Source organism: Arachis hypogaea, chromosome 3 (genome assembly GCF_003086295.3).
Source record: "Arachis hypogaea cultivar Tifrunner chromosome 3, arahy.Tifrunner.gnm2.J5K5, whole genome shotgun sequence".
In the NCBI taxonomy this organism is placed as follows: Eukaryota; Viridiplantae; Streptophyta; class Magnoliopsida; order Fabales; family Fabaceae; genus Arachis; species Arachis hypogaea.
Window position 1 is genome coordinate 128,075,612 of NC_092038.1, and position 25,814 is coordinate 128,101,425.

Sequence of the window (25,814 nt, forward strand, 5' to 3'; positions counted from 1 at the left end):
TGCTTCATGGTTTCGGACCATGCATGAGGACAAATTTTTTTTTGGGCTTGTATCAATAATGGATAAAACTAGCCCAATGAATGAAAATGATTTCAGCCATGAGCAAATGATAACATTTGCTTTCCTGATGAATTTTTGGATCAAGCATTGGATTACTAAACATGGAACATAGTTGGGTTTTGGAGCAATGAAATTCATTATGGCCTAATAAGTATCACAACAATTCAGCTACACTCATCATATGTTTTTTGCATTAAACAAAAGCTGAATGTAATTGGGCTTGCACCAGAATTTTGTTTTCGGCCCAATAATAAACTGCATCACAAAATTATTAATTAACATGTGTTAAATGAAAATCAAATTAATAATTTTGTAATTAATATAATTAATAATGTTTAGTCATCACAAATATTAATTTAGAGTTTTCCAAACTCATCAGTTTTAATGAGATTTTTAAAATTATGTATGATAATTGTGTAATTTGCATCGTGCTTTTGCTATGCTTTTGTAGGCTTCACGGATGATGACATGTGATCACCATGTCCTTCCGGATCGGTACAATGAGAGAGTGGAGGAGTATCTACAATCAACTGGGTTTTACCATGTTAGTCAGATTGGAGTAGTTCAATGTCAGAAAGCACTGGTAAATGCTTTAGTGGAAAGGTGGCACCCGGACACACATACCTTTCACCTTCCAGTTGGTGAATGTGTTGTGACACTAGAAGACGTGGCTATGATCTTTGGTCTTCCAATCGACGGCCTTCCAGTGACAGGTATAACTTTGAGTAGTTTTGAGGCCTCAGAGGCGGAGTGTCTGCATCAATTTGAGGTCGCACCGAGAAAGTCGGATTGTCGAAGAAGCGGCATAAAATTGACGTGGCTACGGGATTTAAAAGAACGGTTACAGTTGACCGATGAGAACAATATACAGGTGTACATTAAGTGCCACATCATGTTTTTGTTCGGTACGATCTTGTTTGGAGACAAGTCTGGGGCATCTGTCCACTGGAAATTTCTGTCTCTACTGAGTGATTTTGCTAGTATTGGACAGTATAGCTGGGGATCAGCCTTCCTAGCAAACCTGTACAAGAGTTTATGCAGGGCCTCACGTTTTGATTGTAAGAAAATCGATGGTCCGCTGACACTTCTACTGTGTTGGGCATAGATGCGCCTACCATATCTAGCACCGGTTCTTAGGGAACCTCACAGTTTTCTGCTTGCAAACAGGTTAGACTATCTTCCATTTACCTGGTATCTTCATGTTTAGAAACCAATTGTGTTAATGAGATGCATTATATTAGGTGGCAAAACTGGGAGCGTGGAGACCGAGTCTATACATATCTTAAGCTTGCTCATTTTAGGAAGGCCTTGGATGAACTTCAGGAAGGCCAGGTGTGTTTGCATTAACATTGTATGTGGGTCAGGTCTAGTGATTTACTTATTTGGATTTTAATTATTTGCTTGCTTTACTATTACCAGTTTTTGTGGGTTGCATATTCTGTTGATCGTGTTGATTTGGACATAATTCCTACTGACATCTACATGCACTCGGTGATTTGTAGTGCAACGGTGCCACTGGTATCTTTTGAGTGTATTGAATGGCATGCTACCGACAGGTTTAGACGACAATTCGGTTTCGTTCAGGGAGTTCCTCATCAGGAACAAAATCTAGACCGCGCACACGGAGAAGTGTTAAGTGGTCCTAAGAATATGAACTGGGCTACAGCCACGACTCATTCATTTTGGGTGATGCAGTAGACAAACAGGTATAATCACGTTTTTACTAAGGAACCCATGGCTCCATAGCAGCCATTAGATACTTATATGTACTGGTACCGTTCAAATTATGGCGATCACTTGAACTTGTCGGATCTTGCGGTCCAAGAGAATATTGAGGGTGACCAGGTTATGGATGATGATAATGAAGAGCAAGAGCCACAGTCACCACCGCCTCCACCTCCACCGCCAGAAGAATAACCTCATTCCACAAGCCAGTATGTATATCAGACACAATTTCCTACGTCGTTCCCGATACATCAGCCACATTTTGACTCAAGAGAGGGAGGTTCTTTTAGCCAGTTGCTTGGGTTCATGGCCTCAGATGCTGGCCAAGCATAATATAGCCACCAGGCCGACTTCATGGTGGGTAGGTATTCGTTTGACGTGAGGTATTCATTTTATACCTACTCGGGTGCTTCTGGAGGGATTGTTTCTGTTGATTCTAGTAGGAGTGATGATGGTCGAGAAGTTTTTAATAGTCAAAACTCGAACCGTGTTTCAATGACTCTGATTGAAGAAAATGCTAAGACTGTTGAGCATGCATCTGATGAGTACTTAGTGGATGAGCCAGATGACGAAGAAGACGAGGGGGATGAGGAGGAAGACATGGAAGAGGAAGAGGATGAGGACATGGACTAGGATGAAGAATCCCATAATGATGCAGGTACAATTATTATGCTCATGTATGGTACGTTGGTTAAGGTTGATTAAACTTTAAACCTATTTGGTCAATTGATGATAGTATGTTTATGTATGGTATGTTTATGTACGGTTGATTATACTGCATACTTTAACTTTCTCAGTTGATGATATTATATTCATGTATGGTATGTTGGTTATGGTTGATTATACTATATACTTGCTTGGTTTGATGGTTTTATGTACAGGTGACACCTGTACTCTAGGTGAGACAGGCAAATGCTACAATCTCAGGATTGATCCACCGCGTCGTAGCGCGAGTCGATACACTCCATCTGTGTTCAAAAACGCCGCAAAGAAATGCAAGAACATCGAGAACTTTGGAAAGTGGACAGCGAGAAAGTAGTTGTGTTGTAGTTAGTTTTATCTATGTATCAGTTATCTTTCTTAATGTAAACTTTAACTATTTATGTATGACTAAAGTCTCCTAAGTCCCAACTAAGTCTTGTATTGTATGTTTCAGTTGATGTTCCTTCTGTTCATTAAAGTACAATGACGCAGGTTACGATGGCAGTGTTATCAAAACCGGACCGGACCAGCCGGTTCGCTCAGAAAACTGGTGAACTAGACCGGACCGATCGGTTCGACCGGAAAACTAGTGAATCGGACCGGACTGGCCGGTTCGACCAAAGGTCAAACTCATAATGAACCGTTGAAAACCCAATGACCCAGTAGTCTGACCGGTTCGATCACCAGTTCGGTTCTGACAACTATGTACGATGGTTCAAATATAATAAAGTACGTTGACACATGTTACAATGATTCGATCACCATAAAGTACATTCACAAATGTTACACTGGTTCAGTTATCATAAAGTACATTAAAACATGTTACGATGGTTCAATTATCATAAAGTACAATGACACAAGTAGCAATGATTCATTTATCATACAAGGCATTACATAGGTTACAATGCTTCAAATATCATATACATCTACTGCGCATTATTGTCGGTACCTGAACCACCTCCCTGATGGCATCTAATACGACTGTGTCCCTCAGCTCCACATTGTCTACATCGCCTCGGACGGCGTAAGATACGTGTGTCCATCTCATTCAAAAAGCGCATCATCCTGGGCCGACCTTTAGAAATGCGTTTCAGGTACGGGTTCGGTACGAATCGAGGACCATTGTAAGAAGGCCACATAGTATGATTCCCTAGTGGCCTAAACCTAGCCCGATAAACGCGTCTAAGTTGATACATTCCACTAGATTAGTTGTCATGTGACCCCATCGGTAGCCACCGTCGAAGACCAACACATACTGTTCACGGGAAATACGGTTTAACCAGTTAGTGTACGCCTCGCCCCGCTCTCGTAAACGCTGGTAACGCACTTCATACTCGCGAACCGTCCGCGAATATCCTAAACAATATCATATACCAAACAGGAAATAAGTTTCATTAATAACAAACTTTAAAGGAATCAATGGTACCTATGTTGACGACTAGCTTTTGCATGTAGGGTGCCTTGAATTTCCTCAGAAAGTTTGACTCTATATGCTTGATGCAAAACATGTGAAAAGCTCTAAGAGGTGACCAAGCTCCGTGACTACGTTTCACAACTGCATTTATGGACTCATGTCGGTCCGATATAAGCCCCACACCATCCCGAGTCACAACATGTTGACGCGGGTTACTAAGAAAAAAGTGCCAAGCATCAGAGGTCTCTCCCTCGACAATAGCAAATGCAATCGGGACGATATTGTTGTTACCATCCTGCGAAACGGCCACTAACAAGCAACCCTTGTACTTTCCGTACAACTGAGTCCCGTCCACCTGGACAACTAGCTTACAGTGTCTGAACGCTCTAATGCAGGGGTAATAGCTCCAAAAGACTTGATGCAATACCCGAATATCACTTACCAAGTCATCCCCTTGATATGCAGGCATAGTCTCAAAATGTACGACAGCTGATGACTCCTTATGACATATGGCCTCGAACCATATGGGCAACGCTTCGTAGGACACTTCCCAATCTCCAAATATTTTTTCAACGTACTTTTGTTTTGCCAACCATGCTTTCTGATAGCTGACGGTGTAGTTGAACTTCGACTGCTCTTCTGCAATAACTGATTTTACCTTTAAAGAGGGGTCAGCCTCAACCAACGGTTTTATGGCTTCGGCAATCGTATTTGAATCCAGCTTCGAATGATCTTGAGAAATGGTTGCTCTGGTACAATGTGACTGCCGTTGTACCTCCTAATAACCCAACAGTACTTTTTGCTGATCATGCTAACTCTGATAAGCCAATCACACCCTGACTCGTACTGTGTACACTTCGCATAAAATGTCAACAGCTCTGACTCATACACACGGTAGTCTACAGATATTCGGAGGGTATACTCCTTCATCGCCTTAATAACAGCTTCACTGGAACTGAATTCCATCCCCACGGCGAACTCACCATATGCGACAAAAGGAACTTCTGCCAGAAAGGCAGCGATACTATAAGTATTTAATACACGATTGTTTAATGACCAAAATTAAATATTAAATCATCACTCACATCATCAATAACTATATAGATAAGGTTTACATTACGTTATTATCTAAATCTCAATTACATAAAAATACAAACACATTAATACAAATTATGCTCAATAACTAAAAATAAATACTAATCTTTTAGATAACTTCATAAATACTATAACAAACAATCAGTTATAAATCCTGTATTAACTAAATAACTAAATAAATACAAATTAACTAAATAACTAAAAATAATTATTAATCACCTAAACAACTAAAAATAAATACTATAACAAATGCTCATTAATAAATCCTAATTAGCTAAATAAATACAAATTAACTAAATAACTAAAAATAAATACTAATCGCCTACATAACTTCGTCAACTTCATCAAGACTATAATAAATACTCATTAATAAATAAACTAATAAATAAACTCCAATTAACTAAGTAGCTAAACAAATATAAATTAACTAAATAACTAAAAATAAGTAACAATCGCCTAAATAACTTCGTAAATACTCTAACAAATACTTATTAATAAATCCTATTCAACATATTAACTAAATGAATACTGGACCTTAAATACTAATTAACTCAAACTCTTTTTATTTTAAACTTGTCTAAATAACCTCTTTTATAAATGCTAAACGAGTACTTGCACTCATATAGTCCGGAAACTCCGGAGCATGCATGGCTTTCAAATCTAAAATTCGCATGAAAGATGGCTCCTCAAATGGCTCTTCGTTCGCGAGTGCATTTGCAACGTCTGTCACATTCGGAGCCACACTGTCGTCGGCTTGTTTTTCATCTCCATCTTCACCAACAACTTCGTAATTGCTTTTGAACTCTTCCTCACTTTCACTATCGTAGTCTTCTCATAAAATATTTCGGTCGGTCTCAGATTGTTCGAATTCAATGTACAACTTGATGAACGAAATTTGAGCACGACTTTCAATATACATTGAAAACATCTCTTGCATGCTTGCTTCGTCCGTTACATATTTGGTCTGAAATTGGACGAATCCACCAAATACTGGTTCCGGATATCTGTATAAAATACATTATATTTTTCTTGACATCTCCAAATCTATCTTCTCAGAAATCACGCCTTTAAGCTCTTCAAATGAAATTGTGAAGGGAATAACAACATCTAACAGATCTTCACAAACAAAATTTACTCTTTCAGGTGTCTGCAACAAAATCTAACCAAAATAATACACTTTCAAAAGGACTCTATCATCCATTCTTCCCACTCACTTAAACAAAAATAGCAACTTCACCATCAACTTTTTTTTCCCAACCCAAGTAACCCCACACCAGATCCAGAGAAAGAAGAAGAGAACTCGAACAAGATGAAGAAAGTTGGATCTGGTCGGCTGTCTTTGGTTCGCATACCTTAGCAAGTATATATATACACACACAAGTCGGACCAACCGAGTTCTGTAACCTAATTTGAAAAAATTATATAATAATGAAAACGGACCGTCTGATTTCATTTACTGTAAATTAAAAAAAATTCTCAAGCAAAAATCGAAACCAGCGACTAGTATAACCAAATTAAAAAAAATCCAACAAAGAAAACAGACCATCTGTTTTGGTGAGGACATATCGCACGGTCCGATTTTTTCTATGTGCATTTCGTATACTACGAGCAAAACGGACCCTCCGATTTACTTACAAAATTTTCAAATCAAAAAACTCAGAAAGTCCAACTTCTTCCTGTCATATCTCAGCCAAAAGCTGTCCTATATTTCGGTGTAACATCCCTCATTCTATAACCCGGCACAACATCTGCCCCTCCTCCATAACAAAAAATTGAGCCAAATTTATCGCTCATAAATTAAGATAATAAAATATATATTTTATAAAAATTATAAAATTAATGATAATTAACATTTTACTTTATAAAATTGTTTGTTCAAATAATATTGGATGATTAAAAAGCGCAGAGAATGGCATCAACCCCTATAAATGAAACCCACCCATACTTCCAACATACACTGCTTCACTTCTTCACTTACTTACTCACTCACTCTCTTTGTTAGCTTAAGAAAATGGCAGTACCAGTGCTACTCCTTCTGAGCTCCTTCCTCACTGTTTTTGCTCAAGACCTTCACACTCTCCCATCCTCTTCTCCCACTCAACAACCTGCTGCATCACCTCATCACCACCACCATCCCCACCACCCACACCCTCTCTCTCCTACTTCAGCACCACTCCACTCTCCTGCTTACCCACCACACCACCACCACCACCACCACCACTCACCAGCACCGGCTCCAGTGGCCCATCACCACCTTCCACCCACACCGACCCCCACTCCTCTCCACCCACATTACAGTCCCACCCCTGCACCTGCACCTGCACACCCTCCTGTTCACTCGCCAGCTCCAGTGGCACACCCTCCGGTTTCTCCTGTTCCAAGAAGCTTTGTAGCAGTTCAAGGTGTTGTCTATGTCAAGTCCTGCAAGTATGCTTCTGTTGACACTCTCTTGGGAGCCCTACCTCTCCTTGGTTAGTCCAAAGTTTCAGCCTTTTCTTCATTTTAACACTTTATTCATCAACTACAACTACTTTTATCTTTCCTTATAACTTTTACCTTCCTCCTCTTCTATATACGCAGATCTAACAAATTACTTTCGACAAATCAAAATCAAAATCTTTTTTCCCATAATAATTTTTTTTAATGCAAGTATTATGCAGTTATGCCTTATGCGCACAAAAAAGGCCGTTAAAGTAGACAAATATATAGCGTTATTTTTAATATAACGGTTAGAACTTAAAATAGTCCTTATGATAATAGTTAAGAGTTAAATGCGCATGACAAAGACTCCAGTCAAGCGTGACCACTATCCAACCATATTTTTATTTGTTTTTATGTAAGTAATTACAATTATTTTTATAAAGTACCTTTTTTCCGTAATTGAGTGAGGGTATGGGAACTGTGAGAGAGAGAATGGTAGGTAGTGTTGGTACAGCAGAAGCTTTGTCTATTTAAGTGGTTTCATTAAAGCTGCATCTATAGTACATTGTCGTTGAGAGCAAAACGACAACAAAACGGCAAATGACGTGTGTGCCCTTTGTGTTTGCAGATGCCACTGTGAAGCTCCAATGCAACAACACAAGGTACAAGTTGGTCCAAACAGCCAAGACTGACAAGAACGGTTACTTCTTCCTCGAGGCACCAAAGTCCATAACCACCTACGGTGCTCACAAGTGCAATGTCGTGTTGGTCAGTGCGCCCAATGGGCTCAAACCCTCTAACCTCCATGGCGGTATCACCGGTGCTCTTCTAAGGCCACAGAAACCCTATGTCTCAGACTCCAAGCTTCCCTTCTTCCTCTACACTGTTGGGCCTCTTGCTTTTCAGCCCAATTGCCCAAAATGAACCAACAAATTAAATTAGTCTAAGTCGCATATGGTGTTTTTGCCTCTTTTCGGCATATGGTGTTTCCATTTTCTAGTGCTAGAATAATTATGTTTGTATTCTAGTGTAGTGTTTCTGGGTTTCGATTATTACTATACAATAAGAGTGATAGTAATAGATGGATCTGGTTGTGATTATATTTCGTATAAAAAACTCTTGTTGTCTTTTGTTTAATCTGCCGCAGCGTCTACTTTATATTTCTCATTTATCTTTTGTCTATAAGCTATTGTTGCATTCGAAGTTTCTTTTGTCTATTTTATTAATGCCTTCCCAAATCAAAACCCTGTTTTCATATGATCTACTCTATCTCTAATCTAAGATAGCATTTATTAATTAATACCATAGTATGTATAGTTTATACTTTATAGACTATAGTACGAAAACAATACTTAATAGCTCGAAATCTTATCTGCTAATCACTTAATTTTGTCTGAATGAATATGAAAATCTTTGTAATAAAAAATTGTCATATACCAAATACATGATTCGTGGATCACATGCTTGTGCAATAGTGTTACGGCGATAACTGTTGGACTCATTACATTTATTTAAAAAAAAATTTAGGAAGTACCAACAAATCTCTTACCATAGAGTATTAAAATACTTAAAATTTACTAGAAATGTATTAGAATAGTAAAATATTCATAAAAGTATTCTTGAATATACTAATCGTGCAAATAGCCAAATTTCAGCACAATTAATATATAGTATACTAATTGAATATGCTAATGAAAGATAAATGTTGGTTTTCTTTTCATTTTTGTTTTGCAGATGATATTAAATTCATTAAACGATAAGAATAATAAGAGGAGCCCAAAAATAGAAAGAAGGTTGGAGGGTGCAACAAAGGTGAAAGCTTTTTGCATTTTTCATGAACTCGCTTCCCTTTTCCACACCTGAATCCTCATGGAAAATTTAATCCAGCTTACTCAGGGGACTTGTTCAAGTAAATTCCCCCTTTCTACTTCATCTTTTCATTTTCCCCTTTAAATTAGTTCTTTATATATGGAGAAGCACAACCATGTCCTTACGGAAGCATATAGATCAATGTTGCATCAAGCCCAAAAGCTTCAGGTTCTTCTACCTTCCTCTAATTTTACGATGGTTTTGTCTTTTGGAATATTATTTTGTTTTGTGATGCTAAATTCGTAACCTAGAATTGTGGCGGCTTTGATTTTAATATCATCTTGGTTTATCAGCTCTCTGTCTCATTTGTCTATTATGCTTATATTACGGTATACATGGTTTAAACCAAGTTGTGTTGTTCTAGTGGTTAGCTCACTAGTCCGCTTAAGTGTTGGGTTCAAATCCCGCCTTGTATATGCAACAACCAATTGGCTATGGCAAACCTTAAATAGAACTTCGATCTGCGACGAATTAGTCTTTGGTCTGTCGGTTGAGAATACTGTGGAAACCAAAAAAAAAACAATATACATGGCTTCTTTGTATTTGCATTATCTGATAGTAAATTCAGCACCCCATGCATTTAGAGCATTTCATTTAAGTCTCTTGCATGATTTGTTGGGAAGCCATTCATGATTATGATATCATTTCGAAATTGTTCAATTTGCCGTGATTGCATACGTGTTTACTGTTTAGTCGATGGAGGCAGATACCAAAGCCTTTAAAAATTGTGTGTTAAGTGTTAACTAGCTCGAGTTTTAGACCTCCATATACTCTTGATCTTGCAATTTCGGTCTCTTATCTATTTCCTATTAGAATTTGTCCCCTCTTCTAATGCTGTTTACTGTCATGTTGTTTTAATTTAATTTTGTTATTTTTTTTTTCTCTTCGTTTGTTAATATTCTGGGACATAATGAAGTGATGTCATTTTTTACTTTGGTGAGTAATATAAATTCGTCTGAGCATCTACAAAATCTTGAATGTCCTGAATTTTAGTGTTCTGGTTATTAGGTAGAGGAAGAAATGCTTATGCACAAGCTTTACGGAGTTATGGCAGCTCATGGTCTCGTTAAAAAGGTATGCTGATTTGCTTTATCTGGTTAGATGGTGTGGTGATGCGAATATTCGTATTGGTTGTGTTCAAATGTAGGAATTTTTTCTGATAATGCCTCTACTTTTAGATCTGTCACTCAATATGTAAATAACAAGAAATCATGGGATACAAAACATTGAAATTCATCAATTCAAGTTGCTGAATGTGTTAAATGGCCTATTCTTATACATTATCAGTTACTAGTATTCTGAATTAGGAGGAACACGAAATAAAGTTCTCCCACAATGATATTCCTAGTAGGATGTATCATGCATGTGGAAGTATACCCATCTTTTCTAGCTTCTTTTATTTTTGGGCTGACTGATATATTTTGAGATGAAAAAAAAGTAGGTGTCAATGGGTTGAAAACCAATAGTTTAGGTATTGGAGCGGGGGAGTCCAGACCAAAATCCAAGATAGGTGGATTAGGTACTAAATTTTCTTTTTGGCTAATTGTATGAATGGACCTCAAGATTGAGAGATGATATGTCAGGTTAATCTTTCAAGTTTCACGGTGATGTCACAGAATAAATGCTAATTCAATCTATTCTTATGCTAGAATTTAGCAGGCAGTACTATAAAATAATGTAGGCAGAAGGGGCCGGGAAGCAATGGAACTGTGCCCAAGTTTTGGCATATGTGTAGCTTCTACTTTGCTATTTTGGTTGCTTTGACAACTCAACTGACAGTAATTTTGTGCAGAATGATGATAATTCCAACAATCCTTATAATAGTAGAACAGCTCAACACTCCAATAGGGAAGTCAATGTAGCACAGGAGGAACAGTAGGACATAATTTTGGTTTGTTCACTCACAAATTTTGGGATCAAGGGCCAAAATCGACAATTGCCTAAGTGCACATGCAGTATGTTTCTTTGGGAAGCATTTGATTCTACATAAATAGAAGCATAGTGGTGTTCAAGAATTATAATGGAAATGAATCTGGGCCTGTGTCTAACAAAGGGTGCAATCCCTGTTACTTTTGATAGGCCTTGTGTTCTATGTGTTCCCACCAATGTCTTTCTTCGTGGAATTATTTTCAGTGTTCAAGAGAAAGGGAAGCTTTCAAGATTATATTTACTTCTGTCACCCCCCACATGGTTTTAATCATTGACAAAGGTTCTGAAGTGTCACTCTGTCAGTTAAACACTAACAGTTCATCCACTGCTACTCATGATGGTACCATATATGTTCAGAGGTGGATTATTCAAAATAAACAGTAATCTTGAAAGTTGAAACACGACTATGAACTATTTTCACTCGTACTGCATACTGCACTAAACAGAGATGGCAGAACACGAACGCTCCATTGCTGCAATGTGTTATTAAATGTGATTAAGAAAAGGTGTAATGTGTTGATTCCTTTTTCTTATGAACTGATACAAAATAGTTCTCATCAGAATGTTTGGATTGAGAAGGAGTACTTGTCATAATGTTATATATATATCGTTGAGACTCTACATGAACCTGTTATCCATGACAGGTGTGTCAATTGTGATGAAGGAAACTCAACCAATTAGCAAAGCAAGTTAGTAATGGAAATTATACTCCCATGATTCCGAAGCCTGAAGGTTGACCTTGATGCACCAACAATTTCATTAATAAAGTACAATAAACAGTTGGCATGTTCCATGATTGTTGGCCGACATGTATATGTGGGACTGGAGGAGCAGGATAATGTAGAATAGGCTAAATGAGGCAATAAGGGAGCCTAAGATAAGGGAAATGTCAACTCCTACTTAGCTCTAGCTCTAGCTCTAGCTCTAGCTCATTCCGTTTTGAAATACATGAATCCTTATCTAAAACTCACTAAAATTTGAGATCTTTATTTGATTATGTATTGTACAACAAAGATATTCTAGGTTATTATTGTACAAAAATTTGTTTAAATAATAAATAATATGAAACTCTTTTATGCTGTTAATATATGGACTTGGGTGTTATTTTTGAAAAAGATTTTTTTTAAATAATATTTTTTTAAAAAATTTTTTACAAAAGTAAAAGTGATTTTATGTTTGGATATCTCATGTAAAAAGATCTTTTTATTTATTAATTATGTTTGGATAAAATAAGATAAAAGTATTTTTTGTTTATTTACTATGTGAAAAATGTCTTTTTTTAAAGAAAAAAATCTTTAAAAAAATGTAAATTGTTATTTATCAAAAAAGATGTTTTTTTTTTAATTTTTCTAGTACTTTAACTTTTACTATTAAAAATTTGTTAAACACACTAAAAAAATTCATTGAAAAAAGATTTTTTTTATGGTTTTAAACGACGTACAAACAAGCGCATAATGTATAACAATTAGATTCATAATGACTGGTTCGGTAAAATGTTTGGTCAGTGAACCAAAAAACATGGTGCAAAGATCATAAAAAATTGAGTTGGTTCAGTGATTAGTGATTAGTGATTAGTTCATTAGTTTGCTTAAACGAAAAAAGAAAAACATAGATGATGGCATTTGTAATAAATCATCCATCCCATCAGGAAAAGAAAGAAAAGAAGTATGAATAAAAAGCATGTGCAGCAACATGAATGCAAGAACTTTGAGTTTTGTTAATGCGTGAGGGCTTGTCAATTCATTTGAATAAATGTTGTACTTGTCCAGACATAAATAACGGAGTCATTTTTTATGATTAGAGGAGCTCCATATGCTGCTAAGTGTTGCAAATTGCAATTTGTTTCATCGTTCATAGATTGTGGTCCCTTCCCTTTAATTCCCTCGTACCATTATGGAGTCTTTCCGATCCCTCCCTTTTTACATAAAAAGTAGGGAATTCTTGGATTAGCTACGTCTACTCACTCACCTTCATCACTTTTTCTTGCCTTCTAGCCTTCTTTCATCACTTAGGATGCTAAAACTAGGAATTACCATTAAGTATCAACTCTCAACTCCCACCCATAATGCCATTGATGAATTATTAGAGCTTAGAATTTAAGAGATTATGTAACACAAAGTCCCATAATGCCATTCTTATTAGGTTTGGTTTCAAGTTCATTCGCGCACCTTGTGAAAATCAAGACTTGAAAGTTGAAACGAAGGTTTTGTTTTTTAAAGATGTATTAAAAGTATATATAAGAGTAGTTCTTTTACTAATACGAGAAAAAAAGACTATACACACGTTACATTCTAGAATAATAACAAAAAAAAAAAAGAACAGAAAAAGAAAGCGACTTAGAAAGAATACATTCTGCATATTGACATCCTAACTAAATTCTTGAAGAGTTATCATTACTTGTTGACTTATGGTAATTTTATCCTTCATCTAGTTATGATGAATAATTTAGTCATGGATGTTGCTAAGTAATAATTATTAGAAACCTCAAACCTAATATACTATATATGCTATTGTAATACTAGGAATTGAAGTTAATGATGCTTCTAGCGTTAACATTTAGAGGTGTAAAAACAAATTCTACATTTGTCTAATATAATCTCCCATTAATCTTTGACTTTTTATCCGAATTCACAACTTTCTTCATCTTTACATAACAAAGCCAGATATAGCATGGTTTTCAAACTTTAGTATCTAAAATTATCATATAGCGGGATGGTGGGGACATTAATTTCTAAGAATCTTTAAGATGTGTCGCTTTTTATTAATATTTTTAAAGTCTTTTTATTTTATTATTATATTAAGAATAAGAATAAGAATGATCTGATATTGGTCAAAAGAAAGAAAATAAAATTAGTATATAATATGGTTAAGACAGTTAGCCGATTTGTATAAACAGAGATGATAGATAATTAATGCAGAAGGGGAAGATAAAGATTGAAAAAGTGGGAAACATTGCACAATGGATGCAATGCCTTTGCTTAGCCGTCGTCAGAGGCATGATATCATAGAGAGAGAGAGAGTCAACGCCAAATATTAAACTCAATTTGACAATTTATGTTTTCTCTGTCTTATAAGTTATAACATAAAGAAATAGCCCCACCCGTGCTTCTCTAAAATTCCGAATACAATAATGGTAGGAAATTAAAATGGTTTCGGCCAAAAATTAATCAAATATTTTTGGATAAATTTAAAATTTTTATAGAAATAGTATTTATATTAGGTATTAAGATGTTTTTTTTTTGTAAATTAAATAATTCTAAATTTATTTTTTGATTTATTATGTTTTAAATAGAAAAAGAAAATAAAAAGACAAAAACTAATTAAATCTTTTATAATTTACATTACAATAATACTAAATATATTTTTTTAATTTAAATATAATAAAAATTTTAATAACTAATATTTAAAATTATAAATAAATAAAATTAATTATTATATTTATAATTAATTAAATTATTCTATTCTTAACTTACGTGAGGTTGGTTCATATACTTTTTCTTTCAAATATCACTAATGTTACATTACCATTTGGAAACCCTTCTTGCACCAATGACCAATCCCAACCTCTCCCTCAGCGCGTGTTTTCACAACTCACAACTTAGGATCAAATGAAACGGATTTTTTTAAATAAAATAAATATTTTATTTACGAATATAAATAATTTAAAATATTTTTATCAATTTATATTACATTACATATTTTATTTATCATATAAACAAGATAAAAATATTTATATCTTATTTATACTATAAATAAAATAAACCACAAATTTTTAAATACGTACTGTAATATTAAAAATTGACATATATATTTTATGTATTTTGTTTATAGTTAATTTATTTACGTTTATATTGTAAATAAAATATAAGTATCTATAATTATAAAAATATAATTTTTAAAATAATAAAAAATATTAATAATTTAATTTGCACTAATTTAAAAAATAAAAAATCGATATAATTTGTTTCTATTTAAATCGAATAAAATATTAATAAATATTTTAGTTGGATAATTGGATTAAAAACAATTTAACAAAATAAATCAATTATGAGAACATAAATATAGTCTAGGAAACTTATCATGCGATAATAAAAGAGAACAAGATGGTGATGGTAATCTTTTTTGAAATTTGAAAATTAAATAATAAAAATAAATTAAAAAGAGAAAAGAATCACCGTGTTTAAGAATTTGAATGGATTATAAAAAAGAAAAATTAGTTGCTTAAATATAACAGTGAGGAAGACGAAGAGTTAGTTTACGCAAGTAGTAGAAACCATAAAACTTAGAAATGCTTATATGCTTCTGCTTATTTTCATTTATTTATTTGTATTTTATAACTTTACAAGCAAAAGAGTGACATGCATGGGAGAGAATTTTGATGCAAACAAACCAAATATGATTTTTGTAACCGCTATCTCTGTATTTAAATTTTTTAATTTGACTTTTATTTTTTATTTTTTTGATAAAACACTACTCATAAAACTCCCAATAAAGAATATATAACAATAAATAAACCAAAAGACATACAACAAAACACATATTTAGATGAGCATACAAGCATTACAAGAAGGTTTAATTATTCTCTTAGTCCTTATAGTTTTGTAAATTTTTCAATTAAATTTTTATACTTTTTTTTCTTTTTAGTTGGGTCCCTAGTTATACCATGTTAAATTTTTTAATTAAGTCCTTATTAACCGTAAAAGTTAAAAAAACGTTTATAAAATATAAATTTACAAATTTAATTTACCCTCATCCCTTCTTTTTTTCTTTCACTCTCACTTCCATCATCTTCTTGCCCTCTTTTTCTGTCTTCATCCTTCTTCTACCAATAAGTTTCCTTCTTTCATGGCAGAAATGGTCATACAACACAAATTCAAAACTAAAATTTTTGTCATAATTAATTTTTAGCATGATCAAAAATAGAATTTTTGTCATGTGACATAATCATTTAATTACAAACAAAACACATATATAATCAGAACTCATAATCATAATTTTTTAACACAATTATTTTGCTACATCTTTTTTCAAGTAAGCAATTGAGATTGGCTTTGATTTTGAACTTAATAGTCTACGAGATGTGAATCCAAGTGTCTACGATTTTCAATGAATAGAAAAAGGATAAAAGAGATGAGAATTGTGTGAGGCGTGAGACGGGAGCATCTTTTACAGCTTCACTGAGTCAACATCGAAAGATGGACGATGGCAAACAAATGAGGGAGGCGCATATATTATTGAAATATTTTTGGTAATCTAATTTTACATTGAAAATCGGAGCCTCCAAATTCGAATTGTTTTCCCCCAATTCTGAAACCAAGACAATGTGAAAAAACCGAACAAGGAGGTGGAAGAAGAAGTTGTAAATATAGAAAAGGGAAAAATGAAAAGAGATTTTTGCAAGCCATTAATTGATACTAAAGAATAAGAAGAATGAAAACAAAGAGAGTCACGAAAATAGGAATGAGGAAAAGAGATCGAGAAAACCGCAAAGGAGTAATGAAAATAAACAAGCGAGTTTTTGATTTCCTACAGAAGAAGAAAACGTAAGGAATGAGAGAAAAAGAGATGAATCAGAGAAGCTATAGCCAGCAGATAGAAACGAACATCAAAATTGGATTCACCGCTGCAAGGTTGTGATGAGGAGAATCAAACGCACACGGTTCCAGTTCTAATTAACTTTGTTTAGTTTCTCACCTAAATCTAGTTTCCCTGTCGTATAAGACGGAGAAAGCTTCCTGATTTCAGTTCCTAGGCTCTGCAAAAATGTGAATCTATGTCTAAAATTCAAATAATGGCGACATTTCAGAGCTTTTGTCTCCGACTATGACTGTAAAATCCAATTGACTACGATCGTCCATGTAATACAAGACTATCGAAGTTCAGAGCTCCAAAATTCGTGATTTTTCAAGAAAAAAATAGATAGAATGAAGGTGAGAGAGAGAGAGAGAGGCTGGAGTAGAGGAGGGAGGCGACGGAAAGGTAGAAGAAGAGTAAAGGGTTAATTTTGTCTTTCTCAAAATAAAAAAGGGGGACACAATTTATGAATTTAGAAAAAATTGAGAGAATATTCAATTTAGGAATGAAATATTCTGTTAAATCAAATGGTTTTGTTACGATAAGGATTTAATTAAAAAAAATTTAGTGCAGGGACCTAATTAAAAGGAAAAAAGTATAGGGATTTAATTAAAAATTTTACAAAATTATAGGAATCAACAGAGTAATTAAATTTTACAAGAACACAAATAAACAGCAGAGTTATGATAGTTTTGGGAGAAATCTTTTTTTATGTCAAATTGTTGAAGAATATTATATTAATTAGATTGATCTTGATTAATATTTTTGTATATGATAGGATATTAGTCATTTATTATTTAGTTGTTTTCGAATTTAATTTGTTTATTATCTATACGTAGGTGGTGCTTTATATCATATTTGTGTAGTATTTGATTATCAAATTTATTATACTTGAATTATTATGATGAATTCTATCATGGTATGAGAGTTTTGTTAACATCTTTGAACTTGCTGAATTTTTTCATTGTTCAAACTCTTTTATGATATTATTCTTTACATGTTTTCCGAACTTTTCAATGGCACCTCAAATTCCTATAATTCCATTTGAAATAAATAAAGTGTGTTAAATAAAATGCATACATTGAAATAAATAAAGGTTGTAAAAATGAGAAATAAAATTCATGCCATTTTCACAACGTCACCGTACTATTTGTAAAAATGGAAAAAAACACATAATGGAAAAAAAAATTGTCCAACGTCACCGTATTATTTGTAAAAATGAAAAAAAAAAACTTCTGCTTTTATATGAATTTTTTTACAAAACTAGAACGTAATGATTATTTATGTAATTCTTGTTATTTTTAGTTAAATCGGTAAATAAAGAACTTTTTGTTATTTTTAGTTACAACAAAAAACATCATTTTTATTATTCTCCAACAAATTTAAATGTGAAACTTATTACATCCTATTCCAACACAAGTCTTTTTCAATAAATGTAATGATATCATTAATTGTATTACTACAAACATTATTTTCAAAAGAAGTGTATTTTAAGCCATTGACTTCTAACTCCTAAATTACAACGCATTATACGCTTAGATACTTGTTTGAATTATCCGTATATTTATGAGTTTGTTGGCGGATGTTACAATACTCTCTTGATGTTTGGAGTTTTAAAACTCCATATAATTTTAATAAAAAAAAAATACTATTAAAATTTAAAATTTAATTTACTTTATGTTGATTTAGGTTAACATTTAATGTATACTGATAAAATTAATAAACAATTAATACTTTTTTTTGAAAAACTACAAATATATTAATTACAACTTATAAAATATATTTTTAATAAATAATAATTATAATTATTATAAGAAATTTAATATGCTCTATTAGTATATAAGTTATTTAATTAGTTAATAAAATCTAATTAATTAATAATTTTATATTTTATTTATTTTAATTATTTATTTAAAATTATAATTTATTTCATAAAGTTTATTTAATATATTATCTTTTTTTGTTCATTGAAAATAATAAATTTGTTTACTGACAAACTTATTCCTATTTATATACAATTTGAATCGTATTCGTATATTTTTATTTTTTATATTAATCTAATTTTATTCACATATTTTAATTTTAAATTTTTAAAATTTTTTATTTAAAATTTAGATAGATATAATTTAAATTAATAATTTAATTTAATAAAAATAAATATATTCGTATTATTTTTATTATCTTAAGCAAAAAATATCTCTAACTATATTTTCTAGGTAAGATTTATTAATCTTTTCAGATATTATGTATTTATATATACACTCTAATATTATTAATTTGAAAGATTACATATATTTATCTCTTTTGTTGAAATATTTAAAAATCATGTTTAATCGTTTTAAAAAAATAATACGAGAACATTTATTTAAAATAAGATGAATATATTTATTTAAAAATTAAAAATTTTAAATAAATTTATTCATATTAATTTTAAAATAATATGAATATGTTTGTTTAAATAAAAAAATTTTAGAATAATAAGAGTATTATATCTTTTTAATTCTTTTAAATTTTTATTTTTATCATAATTTTATAATAATTTAATATCAATTTAAAAATAAAATAAATTTAAATTAAAACAAAAAATTTAACCCAAATAGAATTTAATGTTAATTCTTTTCTCTTTTCTTAATAATTAAACGATGATTCTTCTCTCTCTTCTTAATTAAGGAGTACTAAAACTTCAAATACGTTAACTTTTGTTTAACTCTTTAAAAAGAATTTTAATACTCCAAACCTTCCAAAAATATTGAATTAGGCACCGACTTTTGTTACGCTTTATGAGCTAAATAATTAGAATTAGGTGTCATATTTATCTCTATGGATATCTGTCTTTTAAGAAGATTTTTTAGTCTGTTTCTCTCTTTTTAAAATAAAAATCTTATTAATAAAGATAGTCAAATAAAACAGCAATTACAAATAAAAAAATATTTAATATTTTTATTTATATATATTTAATAATATTTATACTTATATTAATAATTATGTATAATAACAAATATTATTAATTTAAATATAAATAAATATAAAATTAAAATAATATCTAATAAAATTATTGTACGTTTTTATTATATAATTAATAATTATCGTACAAAACAATAAGGAAAAACATAATCCATTATCAAAGGAAGTATACAATAACAAGAAGAACTTAAGTTTGAACTGCATTGTCATGTAATTATTTTTTTATTTGTTCTATCCGTGCCCCATTCGTACAACATAGGACTAACTAGAAAAAATTATTTTAAATCTCGGATATATAAAAATTTGAGAGAGTAAAATAAACTTTTATTCTAAAATAAAATAAAGTCTAGAATAAACTAAGATAAAATAAAGTATAAAATAAAATTCATGCATTAACGTAATAAAAATTATTTGCATAATTCTTGTTATTTTTATTCAAATAATAAATAAAGAACCTTTTATTTAAAAAACACGTCATTTTTATTATTTTCTATTTTAAGACAACTCTTTTATAATTCTTTTTTTAGCATAATATAATATATTGTCATTATTACAACATTATCATGAGAAGAAAGTTATTTTAACAAGACATTGACTGCTTTCATAAATCACGGCGCAGCATATATTTAGATAGTTATATAACGCATAGGTATATTAGAATTTGTTACACTTTTTTAAATAATTGAAATTACATGTCCATGTTTATCTCCTATTTCGGTATTGTTGTACGCCTCCTAATCTAATAGTTATGCTTGTGCTTCATTTTGATAGTTTTGTTTGTGCTGAGTTTCACATCTAGGCCTTGTTTCGATAGTTCTATTCATGCCCCCATTCTTACATATTCATTTATGCCTTGTTTCCATAGTATCGTATACATCCTATTTTGATAGTTCTATCTACGTGCCATTCCATCCACCTCCTAAACTAATATATCCATATAATAACATGATTAACTATAATTATTTACATTTTGTAATTTAATATACTAAAAAAATAAATATAAAAAACTATTTTAAGTCACGGATATATAACAACTTTGGAGAGTAAAATGAACTTTTACTCAAAAACAAATAAAGTTTAGAATAAACTAAGATAAAACAAAGTATAAAATAAAATGCATGCATTGAGATAAAATTCACACCACTTTCCTAGACAAAGGGTGCAAAAATGGAAAACAAGGAGAGGTTGCAAAAATAAGAAAAATTTTCCAATTTTTACCAGCACTTTTTGTAAAAATAAGAAACAAAACTCTTTCCTTCATTTTTGTAAATTTATAACGCAAAAATTATTTGCAGAATTATTCTTGTTATTTTTATTCAAGCAGTAAATAAAAAATCTTTCATTTAAAAAAACACATAATTTTTATTATTCTCCAACAATTTTAAATGTGGAACTTATTACATTCTATTCCAAGACAACTCTTTTACAATTTTTTTTAAGATAATCTAATATGTTGTCATTATTACAACATTATCATCAGAAGAAAATTATTTTAATAAGACATTGACTGGTAAATCATATCATAACGCAACATAAATTTAGATAGTTATATGACGTATAGGTATATTTATGAGTTTATTACACTTTTTAAAATATTTGGAATTACATGTCCATCTCCCATTTCGATAGTTCTATCCGTCTCCCATTCTGATAGTTATGCATGTGCCTCATTCTAATAGTTTTGTTTGTGCCAAATTTCACCTGATCCTTGTTTCGATAGTTCCATTCGTGCCCCATTCTTACAGTTTCGTTTACAACTAATTTCCATAGTTTTGTCTATATCTTGTTCTGATAGTTTTGTTTGGGCCCTATCTTGGCAGTTCCATGTGCATCCTAAATTAATATATCCATGCATATAGCATAGGACTAACTAGAATTATTTATATTTTGTAATTTAATATGCTAAAAAAATAAATATAAAAAACTATTCACGGATATACAACAACAATAGAGAATAAAATGAACTTTTACTCTAAATTAAAATAAGCTCTAGAATGAACTAAGATAAAACAAAGTATAAAATAAAATGCATGCATTGAAATAAAATATAAGCTAAGAAAATCCATTCCATTTTCCTAGACAAAGGGTGCAAAAATGGAAACTAGTAGAGGTTGCAAAAATGAGAAAAATTATACCGTCACTAGTACTTCTTGTAAAATAGGAAACAAAACTCCGTCCGTCATTTTTATATACATTATTATTTGAAATTATAACGTAAAAATTATTTGTGCAATAGTTATTTTCATTCAAATGGTAAATAAAGAAACTTTTATTTAAAAAAGCACATTATTTTTATTATTATCCAACAATTTTAAATGTGGAGTTTATTACATTCTATTCCAAGACAACTCTTTTACAATTCCTTTTTAAGATAATCTAATATATTGTCTTTATTAAAACATTATCATCAGAAAAAAATTGTTTTAATAAGACATTGCTAATATGATAAATCACGGCACAACATACGTTTAGATAGTTGTATGACGTACAGGTATATTTATAAGTTTGTTACACTTTTTAAAATAATTGGAATTACATGTCCATGCTTATCTCCCATTTCAGTAGTTCTGTCTCTCTCCCATGCATTCCGATAGTTATGCATGTGTCTCATTCTGATATTTTTGTGTGTGTCCAGTTTTATCCGAGTCTTGTTTCGATAGTTCCATTCATGCCCCATTCTTACAGTTCGTTTACGCCTTGTTAGTTGTTTCCATAGTTTCGTCTATATCCAATTCTGATAGTTCTATCTGGGCCCTATTTTGGCAGCTCCATTTGCATCCTAGATTAATATATCCATATAATAACATAGGACTAACTAGAATTATTTATATTTTGTAATTTAATATGCTAAAAAGAAAAATATAAAAAATATTTTAACTTACGGATATATAACAACTTTAGAGAGTAAAATGAGCTTTTACTCTAAAATAAAAGAAATTAAAGTCTAGAATGAACTATGATAAAACAAAGTATAAAATAAAATGTATGCATTGAAATAAAATATAAGCTACGAAAATGAAAAAGAAAATTCACTCCATTTTCCCAAACAAAAGGTGCAAAAATGGAAACTAGCAGAGGTTGCAACCATGAGAAAAATTATCCAATGACACTGGCACTTCTTGTAAAAAAAGAAACAAAACTCTGTCCTTCATATTTATATGCATTTTTATTCAAACGGTAAATAAAGAATATTTTATTTAAAAAACACATTATTTTTATTATTCTCCAATAATTTTAAATGTGGAGCTTGTTACATTCTATTCCAAGACAACTCTTTAACAATTCTTTTTTAAGATAATCTAATATATTGTCATTATTACAACATTATCGTCACAAGAATATTGTTTTAATAAGACATTGGCTGATATCGAAAATCACGGCGCAACATACGTTTAGATAGTTGTACGACGTATAGGTATATTTAGGACTTTGTTACACTTTTTTGGAATTACATGTCCTGTCGGTCTCCCATTCTTACAGTTTCGTTTATGCCTTGTTTCAATAGTTTTGTCACACCCTGTTCTTATAGTTCTGTCAGGGTGCCATTTTAGTAGTTCTGTCTACATCCTAAATTAATATATCCATATAATAACATAGGACTAACTAGAATTATTTATATTTTGCAATTAATATACTAAAAAAATAAATATAAAAAATTATTTTAAGTCACGTATATATAACAACTTTAGAGAGTAAAATGAACCTTTAAAATAAAATAAAGTCTAGAATTAACCAAGACAAAACCAAGTATAAAATAAAATGTATACATTGAAATAAAATATAAGCTACGAAAATGAAAATGAAAATTTACTCCATTTTTCGAGACAAAGGGTGCAAAAATGGAAAACTAGCACATGTTACAAAAATGAGAAAAATTATCCAAAATCACTAACATTTCTTGTAAAAGTAAGAAACAAAACTCTCTCCTTCTGGCCTTCATGTTTATATGCATTTTTGTGAATTTCTAACGTAAAAATTATTTGCGTTATTCTTGTTATTTTTATTCAAGCAGTAAATAAATAATCTTTTATTAAAAGAAACACATCATTTTTTATTATTCTGCAACAACTTTAAATGTGGAACTTATTACATTCATTTCCAAAACAACTCTTTTACAATTCTTTTTTAAGATAGTCAAATATATTATTGTCATTATTATAACATTATCATCAAAAGAAAATTGTTTTAATAAGACATTGACCGCTATCGTAAATCACGGCACAACATACGTTTCGATAGTTGTATGAGGTATAGGTATATTTATGAGTTTGTTACACCTTTTTAAATAATTGAAATTAAATGTCCATGCTTATCTCCTATTTTGGTATTTCTATATGCCTCCCATTCTGATAGTTATGCATGTGCCTCATTCTGATAGTTTTGTTTGTGCCCAGTTTCATCTGAGCCTTGTTTCGATAGTTCTATTTGTGCCCCATTATTGCAGTTTCGTTTACGCCTTGTTTCTATAGTTTCGTCTACATCTTATTCTTATAGTTCTGTCTGGACGCTATTTAGGCAGTTCTGTCTGAATCCTAAATTAATATATCTATATAATAACATAGCACTACCTAGAATTATTTATATTTAGTAATTTAATATAGCAAAAAAATAAATATAAAAAACTATTTTAAGTCACGGATATATAACTAATTTTGAGAGTAGGATAAACTTTTACTCTAAAAAAAAATAAGTCTAGGAAAAACTAAGATAAAACAAAATATAAAATAAAATGCATGCATTGAAAAAAATATAAGTTGTGAAAATGAAAAAGAAAATTCACTCCATTTTCCTAGAAAAAGGTGCAAAAATGGAAAACTAGCAAAGTTGCAACAATGAGAAAAATTATCCAATGTCACTAGCACTTCTTGTAAAAGTAAGAAACAAAACTCTGTCGTTCTTCTTTATATGCATTTTTTGTGAAATTATAACGTAAAAATTATTTGCGAAATAGTTATTTTTATTCAAGCGGTAAATAAAGAATCTTTTATTTAAAAAAAACACATCATTTTTTTTATTCTCCAACAATTTTAAATGTGGAGCTTCTTACATTCTATTCCAAGACAACTCTTTTACAGTTCCTTTTTAAGATAATCTAATATATTGTCATTAATATAACATTATCATCAGAAAAAAATTGTTTTAATAAGACATTGACTGATATCGTAAATCATGGCACAACATACATTTAGATAGTTGTATGATGTACAGGTATATTTTTGAGTTTGTTACACTTTTTTAAATAATTGGAATTACATGTCCCTGCTTATCTCCCATTTCGGTAGTTTTCCCTGTCTCCCATTCTTATAGTTTCTTTTATGCCTTGTTTCCATAGTTTTGTGACTTTTGTCTACATCCTGTTCTGATAGTTCTGTTTAGGCGCCATTTTGGTAGTTCCGTCTGCATCCTAAATTAATATATCCATATAATAACATAGGACTAACTAGTATTATTTATATTTTGTAATTTAATATACTAAAAAATTAAATATAAAAAATAATTTTAAGTCATGTATATATAACAACTTTAGAGAGTAAAATAAACTTTTACTCTAAAATAAAATAAATTCTAGAATGAACTAAGATATAACCAAGTATAAAATAAAATGCATACATTGAAATAAAATATAAGCTGCGAAAATGAAAAAGAAAATTCACTCCATTTTCCGAGACAAAGGGTCTAAAAATGGAAAACTAGCAGAGGTTACAAAAATGAGAAAAATTATCTAAAATCACCGGCACTTCTTGTAAAAATAAGAAACAAAACTCTTTGCTTCATTTTTATATGCATTTTTGTGAATTTATAACGTAAAAATTATTTGCGTTATTCTTGTTATTTTTATTCAAGCAATAAATAAAGAATCTTTTATTAAATAAAAAAAACACATCATTTTTATTATTCTTCAACATCTTTAAATGTGGAACTTATTACATTCATTCCCAAGATAACTCTTTTACAATTCTTTTTTAAGATAATCAAATATATTGTCATTATTACAACATTATCATTAAAAGAAAATTGTTTTAATAAAACATTAACTGCTATCATAAATCACGGCGCAACA

General features: G+C 31.0%; 2 protein-coding genes and 1 long non-coding RNA gene across 3 annotated transcripts; all 3 read left to right on the forward strand.

Moving 5' to 3' along the window:
- The first annotated feature begins 523 nt into the window (after positions 1-523).
- LOC112782290 (protein MAIN-LIKE 1-like) lies at positions 524-1,165 on the forward strand. The gene has a single exon (XM_025824638.1). It carries the CDS (start codon positions 524-526, stop codon positions 1,163-1,165), a length of 642 nt encoding a protein of 213 aa, XP_025680423.1.
- Positions 1,166-6,902: 5,737 nt separating this feature from the next.
- LOC112791481 (non-classical arabinogalactan protein 30) lies at positions 6,903-8,554 on the forward strand. Its single transcript, XM_025834334.3, has 2 exons — positions 6,903-7,467; positions 8,046-8,554. Exons 1-2 carry the CDS (start codon positions 7,008-7,010, stop codon positions 8,339-8,341), a joined length of 756 nt encoding a protein of 251 aa, XP_025690119.1. The 5' UTR covers positions 6,903-7,007; the 3' UTR covers positions 8,342-8,554.
- Positions 8,555-9,110: 556 nt separating this feature from the next.
- LOC140181833 (uncharacterized) lies at positions 9,111-12,300 on the forward strand. The gene is made up of 3 exons (XR_011877337.1): positions 9,111-9,454; positions 10,295-10,360; positions 11,079-12,300. It is a non-coding gene; the product is annotated as an uncharacterized lncRNA (long non-coding RNA).
- The last annotated feature ends 13,514 nt before the right edge of the window (positions 12,301-25,814 follow it).

Coding starts and splice junctions, on each gene's coding strand:
- LOC112791481 (XM_025834334.3), top strand. CDS start 7,008: ATGGCAGTACCAGTGCTACTCCTTCTGAGCTCCTTCCTCACTGTTTTT. Junction 7,468..8,045: donor GGGAGCCCTACCTCTCCTTG/GTTAGTCCAAAG, acceptor TTGTGTTTGCAG/ATGCCACTGTGAAGCTCCAA.
- LOC112782290 (XM_025824638.1), top strand. CDS start 524: ATGACATGTGATCACCATGTCCTTCCGGATCGGTACAATGAGAGAGTG.